Raw genomic sequence first — 20,296 nt, 5'->3', positions numbered from 1 at the left:
CAGAGATGATCGTGTGGGCTGAGCGGTCCACACAATCAGTGTGCTGCAGTCTTTCGGAGGCGCAGAGACAGTAATCTTGGTCATGTATCACCCTGGTACCCAGATCCCATTTCTTAACGTTCCTACTTACACAATAGTCATCGACGAAGCAACTTCTCAAACTATGCATTGAGATGTATAGGCATTTAAATGTTTCTTTAATCATTATTTTAATATTTTAGATTATACAGGTATGACGTACGTCTCGTAACCGAGTCCTCAGTGTCTCATTTGTTGATAAAATCTCCTTTGTTTCGTGTCTTTTGGCTTCATTGACTTATCAACAATCGCCTTTAATTGTGAGTACCGTTCTTGTTTGCTTGACTTATCTTAACAATGGAGGACACATGCCCTTTTTGTCTTTTCCGAATCAGCAGGCTTAGTATCCACGTCACTTCCGATAAGAAGGAACATACAACTTAATAACTCGCAAGTGTCCTGGAGTTTTTTCCAAAGCTTTTCGTATTTATAAATGGTTGTAAGCAGTAACTGCGACTCCGAGTCCTCTCTAATTACGATGCCAAAGTGTACTATCCGTGCCACTTTCAGAGTGAAAGAACTTTTCGATTAGCAAGGTACTGGGTAAGGATCATCACCTGAGTGTTGTACGACATAAACAATAGTTCTGTGGAAAGTGATATTGACAAGTATTTGCAGGCAAGAACCTTCTTTCGAACACGTGCATACAAGTACCTTTTCTGTGTCCGATTTATTGCACTGCTCCATTGACGTAAAACTTCACTCAATGCGTGATAGGATACCCACTTAACCTTTATCACCCACCTTCCATAAAACTGGACATGCATAGTACGTCCGCCTCTTCTGGACAGTGCTGTCATTGATAAGATTACAGCTTTTCAACAGCCTCGCGTGCTTAAGGAAAGATACAATGGGATCCCGCAAACAAACAAAAAAGTAGAGCGGGAATGGTTACCTCATAAACTCATTTTCCTTTCCCTGCAATATTGAATGATACTGATTGCAAGAGCCCTTACATATGCGCAATAATAAAAGTGGGAGCAGCGGTGAACAGGCCTCTTAACAGGGCGTCTAATGGAATATCCAATTTCGCATGGGAACAACGCAGTTGAAACAAAACGAAATGCTGCAACAAAGAAAGAAACACCTCTTCAAATATCACCTTATACATACTTAAATCACAGTCTCACAAGAGAAATATTTACATAAATCACCGCTTCAAAGTAAGATTAAATACGTCATGGGATATCATTCTCACCAGACCAGCACGTTCCATTCTGCATCCTAGTCCGGCCTGCAAAAACTTTCTTTGGAGCTTCACCTGCACGTTTTTGGCGAAGTAGCTGTTGGCCGTGCACGGGTCCAATTAGCCTAAGTGAAATTTCCTCCACCTTGCAGGTTCCGGTTAGATTACCTGTCATAAACACCTCCGGCACACTCGTTGGTCTCTAATCAACATTCGATAATTAAGGCACTAATAGGCTTCATCGCAAACGATGTTTTAGGCACTCTCCCTTCTTACTTTATTCATAATGTTCCTTTCACCAAAAACCTTCAGTCCTTTTCATGTCAAATCAAACAAACCTGTCATAACAGTTCCAAAGAAGGAACAAATTATTCATCACTGATCTAATTTTACGTGTCAAACTACACCAGCTCGAATAACATTTGCTGCGATATATGGCTACTAGATAGCTTAATATACCTCTAGTTAATTACCTTCCACTTAATTTAAATGCGACGCAGGAGTGCGCATCGGAATGCAGCCTCCTTGGCCGGCAGTAAATTCTGCAAACGGCTTTGCTTTCGTACCAGTAAGAGCAACAAGTAAGGTGCTCATGTAAAACGCCACAAACTAGCACGTACATTACATTTCTCGGTTAAGATTGCTGTTCTAGAGACAGTCATAACAACCCCTTACAAATTATGTACACCACCACCACCACTAAACGTCACATTCAACTTCGCACAAGTTATGCGTGTACTTGAATGCGGCCAATTGCTTTGCGCATCACATTTTTGCATGCATATAAATGGCGCGAATGCGCTAGAGTGGCGAATCGCAATGATGCGACGGGAGAGGGTAGTTGGAGACACAAGAATTAGTCTCACGCCTTGCATGTAAACGCTGGCGCGTCGTATTGAAGAAGAGAGGAAAATTCATGTGGATTCTGATCGTCGACTTACGCTGGATAAACGTACCTGCCGGAAGCAGGTTTGACTTTGTTTCGCAAGAATTCGAATGCAACCAACGTAGGTGCTGTCGCATAGTAATGCTGTGAAGGGGCTACGAAATGCGGTACTGTCGCATTCGCGCAAACGCTGCTCTACACTCATCATATGAAACAGCTTTCCTCAGCGTCTCGTGTTGCTGCTTAGTCGGCAAGAATCTAAACACCGGCTATGATTCATCGGCACGTACACGCCTGCACGCGGGCTCATCTTGCTGCAAGAGTGGCTGGCGCCGTTGCGGGTGACCGAGGTCGTCCGGAACGTGACAGGCGACGGCTCCACGTGGGCTGCAGGATCACAGGTGAAGGCAGGCAGGACGAGGAACACTCAAGGCCTTCGCAACAGGATAGAAACAACAAACGAAGAAACCAGTTCGTATTGCACCATAGTCTTCTCCTACACAGTCCCCAGTTTATCCGTAAAGTACGTTCAATTCAACAAGCTCGAAAAGAAGCACGCTGCGAGCACGAGCGCACTTCTTTTGGCGGGCATACCGTATCAGCGCTTGGCATTTGTCCGCGTAGTATTCACGCGTACGAAATGAAGGTGGGCGGGACGGAGGAAGCTATCTTTATTTTTTTAGTTGAAATACATTCTAAGCACAAGGGTAGCACGCTAAACGTGGACTTATAGCGTCTTAGTGCCCCAACAATAGAAGTTGTGCAACGATATAGCAACTGGCGGGCTCGCTGGTGCGAACAACGACGTGTGTAGCTGGGCAAACAATGTATCCTGACTCGCCAACACCGGCCGAAACGGCAGCACTTCTTGTGTTCAAATAACAATTTGAAAGAAACTTCGAAGCAAGCAGACAAACCAAAAACTTTCTGGTTTCTTTTCACAACCTGTGGCCTCTGCTCCCTCCTGTATAGGTATTTGAATGCACTCTCTCTCCGATCACCTCAAACCCCCCGCAACCGTCTCTAGGCGCTTTTTTTCTTCTTTTTTTCCCAGGTCCGCGACTTACTGCCGTTTCGCACTTTTTTTTTACATTGTTCGACCACGTGGCACCTGTATTCACAAAGAGAGTGTGAATCCTCCCCACCTGACCAGTCTAAGTGACGAGAATTTTCTCGCTACCCTTGCCCACGCTGTTTGAGAGACACCGGCCAAAGGGGAAGAGAGAGCGAGAGAGGCGCGATATGTTCACACGGGCACACCGTAACGTTCCACTCTCGCAAGCGTGCGGAGCGAAAGGACAGACCCCTGCTCCCCACAGAAAACAGAAAAAGCGCCGTTTCTTAGTTCCGACCCACACTGGAGGCGAAAGAAGCGTGGCCGCGGTGGCTGCCAAGATGCCCGTTTCTTCCTGGTTGAAAGTGTGCCATCTCCTGGTGCTCTGCGTCACACCAGCGTTCCGAGGCAGCCTTGCTGCAGTCTCCGACAGTGCCAAATCAGGATTCGACGACCAAGATACGTGCACGTGAGTGACATAAACCATTCAATGAAGTACGGCTCAAAAAGAAACAATGCTTCCCGGATGCGTGCAAATGTATGCAAATCCCAGAAATAGACGATGTGAAAAACCTGGAAGTGCGCTTCTCCATACACCTCCTTTGAAACAACGAACATGGGCTACCTCGAGTTAGAATTGTGATTGAAGTAGCAGCATGTGCGTCAGTGGCATTGATCGTGCCACCACCCATACCTCGCACCGTCCAGTGTTTAAAGATTACGAGAGCACCTAAACACATCTTATATGTTGTGAAAACGAAAGCGTTAACGTCGAACTGTACGCCGCTGAGCAGTCCTTCGAATTATGAACGCCTTGCGGGCACTGAGACGCTTTGCTAATGCCTCCTAGTACCTGTGCACGTCGATCCGAGACGTCATACTATCTTGCCCCACTGCCGTAGGATATAATGGGGACCCTCCCGAGTAAGCCACGGTGATTTTGACGTCAGCGCTTTCGTCACCCTCGGCTTCGCAATGGAAATGTCGGGGTTTAGCCCAACGGATAAGATACTCGGTTTCTGAGCGTGGCGTATAGGTTCGAAGCTCATGCACTACGGCCAACGTTTTAACGCGATAGGGTTAAGGGCTCCATGTCGCAGAAAATCCGGTGTGGGCATTCGGCATCTCGTGAGCGAAAATTCCCCGTGTATATTGAGGTATATGCATATGCCGCGCCTTGCTATTTGCGACATGCGGTATATTCGGATTATATTGCCGCACCATTTCTTCACTGAAATTATTCATTCCTTGTCTTACATTTCTACAAAGTTATTCCTCGGAGTTTCGAAAATGGCAGGCCACAAACAAATGGCATGAAACGAAACACCGATAGCGCATGCCTTTTATGTTAAATCTTCTCTGCCTGAAATATTAGCAGTGCGAACCAATAACATAAACGTGGAAAGAATGTAATCTTATTGGCGAGGCTGTGCATAACCTCGGGGATCGGCTAACACAACAGGCCACGTTTCTACCAGAAAGCTCGCCTTCTTGCATGGCATTCGCCGCCAGCGTTTCCCGGTGAGCATTACGATTACATAAGCTCCAGTCGCCGGGAAGCGTGAGAAGCAGTCAGGGATCTTTGAATGCTATCGCGTTCCACTTTTAAATGTAAAGCTTAAGCGTCCTCCAATGATTTCCTTTCAAACTTGTTCCGCTTTCTTTAAATTAATTCCTTTATGGCGATTGCCGAAGTGAAGTTAGAACGCAGGCAGTTGCTCGAAGGATGGACTGACGGCTGCATAGGACACCGCGGAATAGGACTTAGAAGCGTCAGTGTAAAACCCTCTGCACGAGTATGTGGACTGGAGCTCTAGGAAATGCATAGTACTCTGCATCTCTGGAGCGTGTTTTCTCACGTCTACAAGCGATGTATGGGGTTCTACAAGCTGCCACTGCCACGGCGGTAATGAGGTTCTTGGGGTCATCAGGCGATGATCCAGGAGTGACACACCCAATTCCTCGCTATGTTTTCTTCCGTGCAAAGAGAATGCCTCTCTATGCATGTCCGCTATTAAACAGTGTTGTAGATGTCAAGTACCTCACGATTACGTTATAGGGACGTTCATGGTTTGCGCTAACTTTCAGGAAGACAAAGAAATCGTTTGCGTTCCTAACAATGATTGGAAGTTCTTGTCCGGTGGAGAATACATTCCTATCGTCTGCAATCAGAACTATTTACGGAGTGTTATATTAAGAGACAGTGCCATTTACATAAATTAAGAAGAGTGCAGCCCCATGAAGGGAGCGCTATGCAAGTGCTTATTCTGGCATATGCAGAAGCGATCTTGTTTAGCTTTGCGCGCAGATAGACTTCAAATAGGTCTCACGGAAGGTACGGAGTTCATACGCCCATGAGTGCTCCTCACTATTGCCATGGGTGAGAATACTGTAAAGCAAATCAATTCATTTTTATTTCAAATATGAAATCAGTAAGGAAAATGCAAATAATAGTGCACAAAGAGACGACCTGCAGCAAGCAGGAGCCAAGCCGAGATTTTCCGCATTATGCCGGTGTGGCGGTCATTGGTGGTCATACAATTATTAATGTTGCAGTTGCCATGCTGGATGAAGAGTATGCAATGACGCCCTTTAGTTTATCTGATATAAAAATATGTGGTATCCGGTATCATAAAGATAGTGCCATCTCAATTCTTTTTCTTTCCGTTCTGTATATGTGAACGCCTTCGTATGCTACCTTGCGTTTATTCTAGGCAATTGTGTGCTTTCCATTTTTTCCTTCAGGTACACAGTTGTTGAAACGATACCGGAAGGGCTGAATTTCTCTTCGGAATGCCCAGAGCACCTTTCAACATTCGACGCTTGGAGAGCACTGATAAATATGTCGACCTCCGAGATAAAAATTGCGTCATTTTACTGGACCTTATTGTATAATCTCTCCGCTTATCCATCCTCGAGCCTGGTATGCATTTGTGCTATCTTTCTGTCACCTCTTTGACGTGTCCCTCTCTATAATTCGAATACATAATTGTTCGCCCAAGAGATATGTAAGCACAGCGCATCTCTGTGCTATGCTTTCACGAGTTCCCTTTGACTTTCTTTCAGCCATGGGATCGACATGAAATATTACTGATATCAGGTACTGGAATGGGAAAAGAAACAAGTTCCCATATACTAGCATGTTCATAACGTATACAACTACTCCTTCACTCAATTCTATGTCGATTTCCAACGGAGAAACGCACGAGCGTTTAAATGTTGTTCAAAGACCACGCCGCGTTCGAGACGACTCATTAACGTCCTCTTTTTCATATTCCCCGCGCAGGGTGCTCAGATTTACCGTGATCTCCTGCATGCCGGAGTAAACAGGTCAATTGACATAAAAATTACCCAGAACGTACCAAGCAGAAAATTTCCAAACATTGACTCCCAGCTATTGGAAGGAAAAGGTACGTATGTTGACATACTTTCTTTTCTCTTTCTAAAAAAAATGGCCCCGTCATGCAAATCTTTCTGCGATTATGTGCAGGCATGGTAAGAAATTTACGGGCATGTCGCTTTCGAGATAAAGTCGAATGGCAGCCTAGATTAAGGTTATGGCCAAAGAAACAATACAACAATTTATTCATTGCGCAAACTGGTACATGCGGGTACGCGGGAAATCTGAAATTCAGGCTGCGCGCCAGTGCTGAGGAACTATTCTGCTATTTTTAGATACTGCATCTTGTAAGCTTTTGACCCTACCTGTATATGTGCCCGTTTCCAAGATGTCGCCTGTGGCCTTTCTTTCTCTTTGTTTCCGTTTTGTCAATTTTTCTTCGAGCAGATTGTTCTAACGAAATCCCTTCTCACTGTTCCACCTTTTCTGGTGGATTTGTAGGACAGCGCAACATCATCTGCGTGATAACTCTTCATACCCAAGTCGTAAATTAAAAATATTTATTAATTAACAATTTATTTCTCCGTGTTATGGGAGAAGTTGCAGTGAGCAACCTGAAACCAGCAGCAGTGAACTCATGACTGCTCAACAAAAAATAATAGCACCGATAATGCGAACACTAATGCAAGCATAAATCCTCGAATACGGACGCCTTTTCCATTTCAAATTTCGCAAACCTTCATAGGATGAGTCTTTTGTTTCTTTAGAATGGAACTGTGGACTTGTCTACCAATATGCAGTTAACTAGCAGACGAAACTAATAGCAGTAACTGTCAAAATGAAAGCCATCATGCTGAGCTGCTGAGGCAACTTCTGTGCACTGTCACCTCCTGTCATTTGTTTCTGTCTTCTCTGGCTTATTAAGGCTTTCCCCGCAGGTAAATCAGTTTATTTCCTATTGCAGAAGTCTGATTCACTCTTCCATAATAAGCTATTGTTTTCGTTTTGCGCTCCCTTTAGGATTACGCCATAAGAAACAAGACAACCGAAGTATATCCTTCTAAATCTTGTGCCACTTCTTAGGTCGCCTAGGAATTCATTTGCAATCCTGTGAATACCTTGCCTCGTACAGTTTCCTATTGATATTACTGGAGATAATTCTGGCGCTGTGACTGTTCTGCTACGACGGGAATGACAGTACACATACTTGCCTAATATTCGTGCTTAGGACTTCATACGCTCTTGTATACGTTCTCTGTTTCTGACAAAGGCAGTGGCTTGGGCAGTTTAGTATGGCACAAAAGGCCCAGTGCGGAAGATGGGACCACGGAAAGAAGGACACCCGTCAGATGAATTTCACAGACGACTTCCAACAATGTTGGTTCGTGACAGTTCCAACAACACGCATTTTTATGGTCCTTGCACCACCAATAAGAGTGTTGCGAATCAGCGCAATGCGTGTGTTTCTTCGTGCTTCTCCGTTTTCTGCGCTGCGCTCGTTTAGTTCTTCTTACGCTTTATGTTTGCTTTTATTTTTAAGCAATAGTGTTTATCTAAGCATGACAACTTAATCACTTTCTGCACTCACGCCCCCATCATTGCAAATTGTTGCATTCGCTTTAATTCGAAAATGTGGGCCACACCAGAAAACGAGTGAAGCAAGTTATTCGCAAACTTATAGTTTGTCATGTTCGCACAAGTGCAACAGAGGTCGATAATCTGGACCACTGCTACACAAGTGGTATCCAGATAGCCGGCTTCGCTGTAGCACCACTTTTGACGAGCAGTGGCACCTTGATGATCACGGTTCTGAACAACCGCAAAAAACGTTGCGCCATATCTGCCAGCTTGGCTTAGCGAGGGCAGAAGCGACAAGTCGAGCCGAAGGCAGGCCGGTGGTTTGGAACACATAGACACGTTGGAGCTGGTGTCGATGCAGCACCAACGCAGATTCTTTATAGCGTAACCTCGTTGCAGCGGGAAAAAAGACCGTGCGGAATATGGCCAGGTGTATGCCACAAACTTCTCGCTGGGATTCATAAAGGTGCTGTTAAAGCATAAAAGCGAAGCTTAATTAGGCAAATCCATGCACTGCTCATCATTCTCACACTGAGGGAGCCGCCCCACTCACAACTCACGTACACTCTAGTGTCAGATGTTCCCTGCAGTAATTTTTACAGGAAGCTATATACGTGCCCGCCCCTTGACAACTTTTGCAGGCGCGGCCAAGGTGCGCAACCTCAATCTGACGCGACTTGGGCACAACGGAGTGCTGCACTCCAAGTTCTGGGCTGTGGATGGCAGGCATGCCTATATCGGAAGCGCCAACATGGACTGGAGGTCCCTCGCGCAGGCAAGTTCATTCTGTAGATTTTTAACTCGCCCATCCAGTTCAACCTCAGTAAGCTTGCGGGCAACTAAGCGCTCGTTGTTATGCCGCGCAGGAAGCCAGTCGCTTTCTAGAACTCCCTGTCCCCGGCATAACATTAGGCTTGTGCTTACTTAGCAAGTGGCTCGTACAAGATTAGCTGTTTATTTTAGCCCTTTTCAATTGAATGAACATGTATTTATTGGTATTCTCGGGGGGGGGGGGGTGAGGGGGCGCTAAAGGAAAATGCTCTTTCTAAGGTTTTCATTATAACCCATTCATGGGGTCATGCCGACTGACCAGCTCAGTTAGGCTGGGCGATTAGAAGCCACATGTTTTTTACAACGTAAGCTGTTACGGGCTCATTGCAACAGCCGTTTCGGTTGGCGATGGTTTCCGCCGCCACCACCGGTGTCCGTAGCAGCTATCGCCGGGAATTAGAAAAAAAAATACCCAGTTCCCGCCGGAATCGAGCTCTGCATGGCCCACTATGTGGGAGTCGGATACTCTACCACTGAGCCACGTCAGCACTTTTTTCTTTATTACATGTAGACAAAAGTGAAGATGTATTACAGAGCGGAGACAGCTACATGCTCGAAACTCGGGCAAACATACACATGCGTCCAACAAGTGCACCCAATCAAGAGAAAGTTCCTGCGCAGCGTACAGACTTCTCGCATAAGTAGCACTTTCGCGAAAGACGGATTTTGTAGACCGCGGGCTTTCGACACGGCGATCGCAGAGTCTGCATCTCCATAGGCTGTATAAACCAAGTGCTATGAACACGTCATAGAGAGGACCGCCCGTAACCTTAAACGGCTGACACCTAATTGAATATGGAGGGATGTCAATGTCTTTTCTAAGCGTCCGTTGAAGAATGTCCCATTTCAAAGGAAATGACATTAATTCGTCTTCATTATCATTAGCATCGTACCGTGTCATTTGACACGTGATGTAACATGCGCGCTGCATAGCGTCGAAACGTACAACTTTCGATTGCAGTTCCGTTATATTCCACCAGGTGTCGAAACATGTAGCAGTTGCACAAATCAGTTGCACGCTGCGCGTAGCTAGAGCAGGTTAATTCAAGCAGGCTAGGTGGCCATTTGTCACCAGTCCGTTTCAAAAGGGGTGTCAGTAAACCTATTATCCTCGTCATCAACAACAACGTACCCTGACGCGGGTAAAGGGATGTGATATGTGCGCCAAGTAGTCTGGATGCCTGTGTTTACTCTTCGGTACGCGTTATGGCACCTCCTCGCAACGTACGAACCGTTGCTGAAGAAGTTAATCATGGAGCTACACGCGCTGCTGCAGCCAGGAAACATTTGGTTCAGCAGACCTCTGTGCAGAGATCAGGACAAGCCTCAGAGCAAGTCGCAGCTTGCTGTGAACGCTGGGCGGACAGTTGAAGTACTTCTCGCGAAAATTACGCGAAGAGACTTCGCCGCAACGACCCAGTGGTGCGCGATGCCCAAAATGGAGCTCCTATGGAGTCGCTCCTCCGGTTTACGCTCTAACTGTGCTGCTTGTACCACGCTGGCCTAATTTATTGTGGTATTGGTTTTTGGTCAGTTTTTTTCTCTAAATCATGCGAAGGATTAATTAAAAAATGAACAGCGCATGAAGAGAGTGACAAAAAGCCACACAGGGTGAGCGCTAGGTTAATTTTAATTGCAATTAGAGAACTTCAGACGATGCGTTCGAAGGACGGGATTACAGGACATCCCTTTATGTTAGGAAGCATTTCAACACGTTTCTCAGCAAAACCATGCTGAATTGCGTTCCTTTGAAATCTATTTCAACTCGCATTAGTTCCGTTTACCCACTTTTTTGTTGCAGGTGAAGGAGGTTGGTGTCCTTATGAAGAACTGCAGGCGTATCGTCAACGATCTCGACAAAATTTTCGAAGTCTATTGGGAAATGTCCGATGAGGATGCCACACTTCCTATCAAGTGGACCGCCAATCTCAGCACATCTATCAAGAGCTCAATACCTGCTCATTTGGACCTCAATGGCACCAGCACACTCACATACATATCGGTAAGTTGCGTTATGCTGCAGTGTGAAAATATTAGAAAAAGCAGAGCCCAAAGAACAATAGTAATTACTTCTTCAATAAGATGTCACCTTTTTCAAATGTTAGATGTGCCATTTAGCATGCCACAGAGACTCTAGCTGAATCATGCAGTCTGTCTTCTGTAGAAATTAAAGAACTCAAGCTGTGTGCATATTTCGAATAGTTGTAAGAATTATTTTGAAGACAGAGTTTTTGTTTAATTTTGTCAGTAAAGCATATTAGGCTACCCGTGTACGTAATAGCCTTACATAACAGCGGTATGTAGGCGATGTGCACCTGACGAGCACAGAGAAGCAGCCCGAACAGCACCATCTTGTGACAGTGAGTCTAACAAGGACGTATAGAGCACGGTCTCCGAAACCAGGCATCGCACGCAAACTAACTCAAAGATCGACCATAGTACTATAACTGCGATTGCCGGCCTGGATCTGTCAACCTGCTGCTGCAAAGGCGTTGAAAGCGCCTCAGTCCTTTGCGTAAGGATGTCCTTTTTTTTTTCTTCGGCCAGGAACGCTTACTCAAAAAATATTTGTAACGTGTTGCTCTTTGTAACGTGTTGAACTTCATATTCTCGTATCTGCTCATACCTGACAGCAAGCGCTCACAAAATGCTCGAATCTAAGCCACACTCGGGCAATTGTCAACGCTCCTTTCTTTCTCTCTGTAATCCCTTTTGTCCAATGCGGAACAGCAGCTCAGAACTTTGATGCGCGTCAACATCTCGGCGTTTCTTGCATAATAAAAGTGTCTGTCTTGCATGCTTGACCATCGGCTGTGCGTTTACTTTGTTTTCATTGCGTCTCGGACAGTTGCCATTACGAGTATTGGAAAGCCTTTAGGAGACCAGTCGCTAACGAAACTACTGGTGAAATTACAGCTGCAGCAATTATTGTCAATACGTTTTTTTCTTTTTGCTTAGCGACGAACATGAGTTAGATTTGTTATTCCTTGGTTTTGCCCGGCATCAAAGGTTGAGAATTTTTACTTCACAGAGCGCTCCTCCATACTTCACGGCTCCCGGTAGGACAGAGGACATTGACGCCATCGTTGACGTCATCAGCAAAGCAAAGCAATTTGTCTACGTCGCGGTTATGAACTACCTACCCGTAGATTATTACTCAAAACCTAAAAGGTAAGCCATTTTCAAGCGACATCAGTGCAGCTGTGCCTCGCATTGATAAGAATAATAAGAGAGAGATAAGAAGGAATAGTCCAAAACTAAAGATGTTAGCACAGCTATTGTCAGGTTTACGACGTCTCGAGAAGTGTCTGAGTTCACAAGAAGATGGAATGAACACAGGAGGTAGAGAATCAGAAGGGTTTGGGTGCGAGCCAGTTAGTACGGATCATTCACATTTAAGACAGCGCCAAAAAACATGGACAAGCGAGGACACAGGACGAGCGCTGACTGCCAACAACACCATTATTGGAGCCTGCGCAAATATATACAATTCGCAACGGGCATAAAGAGAGGGAAAGAAAAAGGGGAAGGCGAGTAATCATCGGTCAACTCCTGCTGCGCATTCGTCAATAACATTAAACAATATAAAAGTTACCATAACATGGTGGACACAGGCCAAACTGATTAACTTCTAAGGAAGTTAAGTTCTTTATCACAATGTGCTATGGAACGGCAGCTAACCCAGATAGCTCCTAACTGACACATTGAAAACGCCTAAAAGATTTCTCTGGCCATCTGATTGCTGTACCTTTTCAACACACCTGTGTCGTCAAGGAGCGGTGAACGGCCACACTTTGCACAATAAACAGCCAGATAACTGTGAGTCTTAATCTTGACATAGTGCGCATACTCACGCAAACGTTTATTAATACAACGTCCTGTTCGCCCTATGAGTGCCGCCGCAAACAGCGCGAAGCGGGTGATGACTTAACCAAGAGTGTTGCGATCCTGTATATACATGGAGTGTCCCATCGCATCAAGAAAGCCGCAGGCCGGGCCGGTGTAAAGGCCGTGTTTACTGCGCCTAACAAGTTGGGAAGGATGAGCAAAAAAGTCAACGAAAGCCGGAGAACACCTGGACTGTGCGATAAGCAACATGTCGCCAAGCCTGTAGATTGCTGCACAAATGTAGTGTATTCCATTCCCACCTCTTGCGGCTTACATAGGGTAAACAGAACGTTGTATCAATGAACGTTTGCGTGAGCATGCGCACTGTGTCAAGGTTAAGACTGGCAGTAATCTGGCCATTCATTGTGCAAAGTGTGGCTGTTCACCACTCCTTGACGACACACGTGGGTTGAAAAGGTACAGCAATCAGATGATCAGAAAAATCTTTGAGGCATTTTCAATGTGTCAGTTAGGAGCCACCTGTGTTAGTTCCCCTTCCATAGCATTTTGTCCCGTGTACTTGATTTAGGTGCACATTAAAGAACCCCAGGTGGTCTAAATTTCCGGAGTCCCCCACTACGGCGTGCCTCATAATCAGAAAGTGGTTTTGGCACGTAAAACCCCATAATTTTTAATACCACCTTGTGATAAAGAACTTAAGTCCTTAGAAGTTAATCAGTTTGGCCTGTGTCCACCATGTTATGGTAACTTTTATATTGTTTAATGTTATTGACGCATGCGCAGCAGGAGTTGACCGATGATTACTCGCCTTCCCCTTCTTCTTTCCCTCTCTTTATGCCCATTGCGAATTGTATATATTTGCGCAGGCTCCAATAATGGTGTTGTTGGCAGTCAGTGCTCGTCCTGTGTCCTCCCTTTTCCGTGTTTTTGGCGCTGTATTGAATATGAATGAGGTGCAGAATACGAAGTAAAAAATCAAAAAAGTAAATATACAAAATAATATACTGAATAAATAAACAAATCCAACCCAGATGACTAACAAAATATCAACGAATGTCTATAATATCCGCTCTTTCAAATGAAGCGCACCAGTTTACACATTCACGAACTAAATTAGACAAACACAAACGCTGACACGACTGCTGTAAATATAACAGCAAGGCCTTCCGGGCTTCGACTGCGTGCCCGCTTTTGTCCTAGGGCCTTAAATAGATCCTGAAACATGACCCTAACTAACCATGGAATGTGGCACTTGGCTGGCCAGTAATTGTTTCGTTCATACAACAAAGAAAACAGCGAAAAGCGCCACAGTTATAAATCGATTACGCTTTTGCTGCCAACATTTGTTTCTTGCTTTTTTTTCTTTTTGACTATATTCAGTTTCATACATAGCAGTCAACGCTGTGGAGGGTACAGAGACTTCTTGCAGGGGCTTCGTTCACACTTAGATATAGTTTGATGTTTTATGACCGCAATTGTGCGCAACTGGTATTTACTTAGGTTGAGCATTGAATGAAAAACGTCTTCATCCTTCGAAATAAACACAATGTGGTATACGGCTGCTGATGCGTTGTTTTATATCATTTTCACTTGTGTTGTTCCGTTCGGGTTTATTTATTTGTGCGGCCTGTCGCCAGGAGTCTCACGTGCATGCTCACGCTAGCGAACGCTGATGGCACGCGGCGAAGCATAGACGGAACGCGCGGAGTGATACCGTTTCTTGACCGAACTCCTTGCGTAGCTTCCACAGCGTTGACTGCGATGTATGGAACGGAGTACTGTTTGTCATTTTGACATAGCCGGCTTTTATGTTGCCTATATTCCCGTGTTTATACATTAAATGAATAAAACAATTCCGATATTGTAATAATTAAAACGATCTTTTACAACCTATGAACAGTGCATATTCTACACTTCCAGATACTGGGCAGTGATCGACGATGCCCTGAGACGCGCCGCAATCGAAAATGGAGTCCGCGTCCGTCTCCTTGTGTCGAAATGGAAAAAGACAAAGCCACTGACCTGGAACTTCCTGGAGTCGCTTGCATCACTGAATTCCAGTGGTATCTCCATCGAAGTCGTAAGAATCAACTTCCTCTCTTTCTTTTGCTCATCCTGTCTTTCTTTCTGCCCTTCTTTTATTTTGCTTGTTGCGCGTATAAGGGAGGCGTGAAGCTGTAACTGCATGGAAAGAAACTCCGTGCGTTAGGGGCGTTGTTGCGCCTCCCAGCGCCGGCGCGTTCATGTGGACTATGCCATGAAGCTTCTCGTGTGTCCAAAATGCTTATCACGTTGTTTATGCCTCTTTTGGCAATAACACTGGAATGGCAAATGGCACAACTGACGTCACGAAGCTGCGGTGGTGGCAGCCGCCGGTTTCAACGCAGGTGAAAAATCACAATCACATCCGGCGGGGCTTTTAAGGGAAGCAATAATACTAATACACGGGGCAAAGCCTTCAAGCGTAACAAGGCCGATATTTTTTCTAAAGAGAAAGCAGCACAGCGTCTCTTTTTTGCAGGGAAAGCGCAACGAGTCGCAATGCTCTTCTGTTGACATACCTCAGTAACCAAAAATGCATGGACAAATTGTTGAGTTCACTCGAAAGTTCGCAGTGCTTAGTTAGGACTACAGTCATCCCTTTGAATTACATTAATAGGCGGGGAACAAAATCAGCAGGATGGCAAAATAACTTGTCTGTGGCTTGGTGGAGTCCAAAGAGCTCGTCATTTTAGCCGGTATTACAAATCTCGCCGAAGCAAACGAACGTGCCGACATCGAGTCGGCAAACTCGTCGAGTCGGTACGCCGCCAAACACTTCGCAAATGCCTTCCATGCAGTTGGCGCTCAAGAAAGAACACCGTCAGTGCTTTGCTTATCTGCGTCCCCACGTTTGCGTTCAGTGTGCAAATGCTGAAACATATTCCGTCGGTTCCTTCCTCATCAACTTTGCGCTTCTCAGGGCCACCTGCAGGAACAGCATGCTCGCGGTGCTTTCATTAAGCTTTCGTTTATGTGTTTCTTTCAGAAAGCTATCGTGATTCCAGCCTTCACGGAAGAACAACGCAAAACTCCTTACGCCCGAGTGAATCACCAAAAGATGATGGTTACGGACACAACCGCTTATATCGGTAAGTCGCCAACCACTCTATGCGACGAAACACAACCCAACGCCTAAACATAATTACTTTGGAGTTCACATGACTCTGACATTGCCAGGTGTATCAGGTAACAAATTGACTGATGCCACGACCTGAGGAAGCTTCTAGGCTTCTCATTAGATGGTCAAGCGGCTATGACTTACAGCTCACGAAACCTATGTTCAAATACTATATAACCCATAATGCGCACTCAGTTCAAGGCACCCTTGGATATTACGGACACCACTAGTGATGCTTCAAATACCTGGAACTACGAAGGAATGCCAAGTTTCTTCCATTGGCTTGAAGCAGCTCACCTTGCCCCATATATTTACATTATATTGTGGGTTTGTACAAGTATATACCGATGGTTCAGTCACACCTTCTACTACAACGGCAGCATTTGTTATCCCGCAACTTGGCATTACTCGGCGATTTCAATTAGACCAGATATCTACATCTAGGCTGCAGAAGTGGTGGAAATACGGGAAGCTGTTCGTTCTATCAGAAGGCAGACACCTCATAAAAGGACGGTGTTCTTCACTGCGAAGTCAGCGTTGCAGACGCTAAAATGCTTTTTAAAGAAAGGACCGCACTACCTGTTCATGCTGTAACTCGCCGAACTTCATCAAAGTGCCAGGAGAGGTGGCCACTTGATCGCTTTTCAATTGGTTTCTGGTTATTGTGGTGACTGGCAATGAACTCGTTGACAGGAAGGCACGGTCGGCATTCTTTTGCTTTAATGGAGTACGGAGCGCCTACTCGCGAGCTGACACCAATTGAATGATCAAGGCACTCATGCAGGACCTTACAAAAGCATGCAGAGCCCACGCCGACATCCGCAGACATATGATCGAACCAGAAGGTAAATTTTGTTCCCTCCCAAAGGTTGCGCGGAACAAAGCGTCATTGCTACGCAGGATTCGGCTGGGCGTTACTCTCGCCCGCCGCTACGCACATCTCATCAGCCAGTAGAACAGCCCTCTGTGCGAACAATGCCATACACCTGAATCCCTGGAACACATAATGTGCGATTGGCAGCATACATCCCGGAACGAAGGACGTTAGATAATTCCATAGCCAACGTTGGCAGGCAACCACTGTCGGAGGAAGCTATTCTCGGCCCATGGCCAGACACTGCAGTTCAGTTCCAGTTGTTGAAGTTTCTGCATGGCGCAAGACTAGACGAGTGGCTCCAGTAGGGCCACCGTCTATTGTACATAAGCAATCATCACTTAGCTTATCATCATCGTCCATCCCAGTTCTTTCCCTCGCCTTCCGTATTTCCCAGTGCAGAGTAGCACACTAGAGTGCACAAGCTCAGGTCGACCCACCAGTAATATCTATCTATCTATATCTAAGATATCCAAACCACTCTGACTACAAAATAATTAGTAATGCTAATGTTTCGAGCGGAACATTACCACTAAGAAATGTTTTGTGTTCGATGTTAGTCTTCAACTTTCCTCCTCGTCCCGATCCGACGGGATATTGTCGGGCTCTTGTGCTTACACTGTATGGAATTGGCAAAAATGCTCGCTTGAGGCGCAGTATATGTATATCTGTGCACGTAAAATGTTTTGCCAATTTATTTCAGCAGGCCCAAGTAGAAAGCCTGCCATAACTTGCGCTCCCGGATAAGGTAAACCTTCTGCCTACCAAATGTAGTTCCATTTATCTTTTGTAACTGGAGTACTGCTACAGACAACCACTTTCCTGAACCACGCTTTTGATGGTATGATCTGCATACCGGATCCCCTCAGCAATTACGAAGGAATATTTTTGTTTCTTTCTTCGCAATCCTTTTCGCCATTAATTACATTGCGCGTTTGCTTTCACTGTGGGAACAAATTCGTTTTGTGAAAGAAGGGCTGTCTAAATGACAGCGCAATGGGTAGGTATTTAGTGTCTGTAGTAATATGGGGACTCAATAAGATATGCGCTAAGCATAATCTTACTGCCTGACCTAATGTCATTGTTTTTCGATGTTGTCTCCAGTGCTTTAGAATAGCAATTTTTTAACTTTTTTACACACTTATCAACTGTTTATCATAATTCATGACTAAAGCCACTACAAAGCACACTCCCGCAAACACATTCAGAACCCTCCCCCCCCCCCCCCGCTTGTCACGTATGAGCCACATTCTACGGCTTTCACAGCTCTCGTCATATAGCAATAATTTCTCTCCTAACTAGTTTTGATATGTAAATGCAGCCCTGCCTTATTACCCTTAATTAAAAGGGTCTGCTAGACGACATAAAAAAAGTGGAAACTACGACTTCATTGAAAAGAACTACACTGAAAAGCAACACGTTGTTCTGCCTAATGAACATGAAAGTTAACTGAGCAGTAAAATAGCGAACACAGTTATTGCGTTCGAAATGTTAATTAGAAAAGCAATCGCGATGCAAATCACTGCATGCCAGTTAGCGTTCTTTTTTTCATTTTCTGCCCTACTGATTTCCGGTTTCCTCTGGCACATACAGGAACATCGAACTGGGAGCCGAACTACTTCATCGAGACGACAGGAGTGGGGCTGGTCATAAACCAGAATTCAAGTGACTCCATCAGAGGGGAGTTGAAGGCAATTTTCGAACGTGATTGGAACTCCAATTTCACTTACTACGTCAGACCTGGCAATAAAAGAAAACGCTCCTGACTCCTAAATCTCATTGTAACTTATTACTACTTGCTTGAACTGCACCGAAGTTGGCCGCTAAGCGCACTCTCTCTCCAGCTCCCCATTTCGCTAAATGGATGCTTACAGAACATTCCTTAGCTTTCCTTTCTTTCTCCCCACCTCCTCCTTCTCCTCCTACAATAAGGAGCGTCTGCAACTGGAACTTGCCTAATCCCAACAATCTACTTTTTCTGCGGCCCCTTGCCCCTTTGTGGAGGCTACGGAAGAGGACTCTGCCTGTGGGAGAGGAGGTTTCCATAATTGAGAGGTACGTAATTCTCTGTAGACGATCACCACCCCTCCCTACCTCTCTCGTCCTTTTTTTTTCGTCCCCTTCTTCCCTCTTCCTACGTAGAGTAGCAGGTTTGAGTCGAAATTATTCCATTTGAATACTCTGATTTCCTACATATAGTTGTTCTCGCTGTCTTTCCAAAGAACCAATTCCCGCGGTGACACACTATTACTCATAAAGCAGCGTAGAGCCTTCCATTTCTAGTTTGAATTTGGGGTTCGTGCATGTGAGTGCGCGCCCAGGAAAGCGAATATGTAATGTGCTAGCTACTGAATTCACAAGAAAGAGGATTATATTCGTGCCGCTATTGTGCAAATAATAAATTCTCTTTACTTGCGTGGCCGAGTTTCGGAATGGGTTACCCTGCAGAATGCGATGCCACACAAATGCTTCCCTAAAGCACATCCGAAAATAAATCAAAAGTGTCGAACACAATATATTTCTGGAGCCGTCGTTGCAGTTGTTGTTCGCTTCACGACTTTCTACAGTCTATCACTTCTCATTTCCCATTTTCCGGGAAAAGTGAATCCACTTGAGTCGCAATGCCACCTACACAATGCCTGGCAATGCATACAAGATTCTTTTTCGTTCTCGTTAGCCATGTTTCCTTGAAGGATCAGCGACACCTACCTCCCCCATGTCACCACTATTGCAAATAAACGTGCACCCTCCCCTGCTGGCGCATTTTTACTTCCCGCTACCTACTCTTCACGTCAGCATATTGTCCGTTTCCAATAAGTGTGGGTGAGCAAGATATATGAGCGCTTTCAAGGAAATTAATTTTTTCCTTGACGAAAGCAAGTACTTTTGTCGAAAGAGTAGCTTCAAATAGATGTTTTTTGGGCCACTTCATTCATCTTACTATAGATTCCTGTCCTGCTTATATTCGGATTGAGTGTGGCACTAAGAACTTCACTCAAGAATCATTTATTTTCAGGTTAGTACACGTTCTTGATAACCTCGCTACGCTGATATACTCAGAAAGCGTCTTGTTAATGTCTCTGCTTGATTTTTTTTTTATTTCACTGCAGGCCGCAGTTACATGGTATGTTGTTTCCTACCATTCGTGGCCTCTATGCTGTCTCCGGAGTTGTGAAACCTGACCTACACTTGATGCGCCTGCGCAATAGGTTGCACCGCGCCTTACAAAGAGATCACTATTCAGGGGCAAAAAAAATATAGTGCTGGTGCTTCATGGAATATTTGTTTTACCGAAAGCGTTGTCCTTTCGCGGCTCATGTTAGAGCAGCACGCGACTTGTATACCTCAGCTTTTTCAAGTTTAACAAGGCCGATGGTGCTTTAAAATTCGCCGACAGCTTGAATACTTGGGAGCACGGTAAACGTTTAAAGCTTGCACAATTAAAATGCCTTCATGGAAT

General features: G+C 45.2%; 1 protein-coding gene across 1 annotated transcript; it reads left to right on the top strand.

Moving 5' to 3' along the window:
• Nucleotides 1–3,446: 3,446 nt before the first annotated feature.
• LOC142563210 (5'-3' exonuclease PLD3-like) lies at nt 3,447–18,602 on the top strand. The gene is made up of 9 exons (XM_075673761.1): nt 3,447–3,673; nt 5,950–6,127; nt 6,491–6,614; nt 8,764–8,897; nt 10,755–10,955; nt 11,985–12,124; nt 14,723–14,882; nt 15,831–15,933; nt 18,430–18,602. The coding sequence occupies exons 1-9, from the start codon at nt 3,546–3,548 to the stop codon at nt 18,600–18,602; spliced, it is 1,341 nt and encodes a 446-aa protein (XP_075529876.1). The 5' UTR covers nt 3,447–3,545.
• The last annotated feature ends 1,694 nt before the right edge of the window (nt 18,603–20,296 follow it).

The sequence above is a fragment of the Dermacentor variabilis genome, chromosome 11 (assembly GCF_050947875.1).
Source record: "Dermacentor variabilis isolate Ectoservices chromosome 11, ASM5094787v1, whole genome shotgun sequence".
Taxonomy (NCBI): Eukaryota; Metazoa; Arthropoda; class Arachnida; order Ixodida; family Ixodidae; genus Dermacentor; species Dermacentor variabilis.
This window is presented reverse-complemented; position numbering and strand designations above follow the sequence as displayed.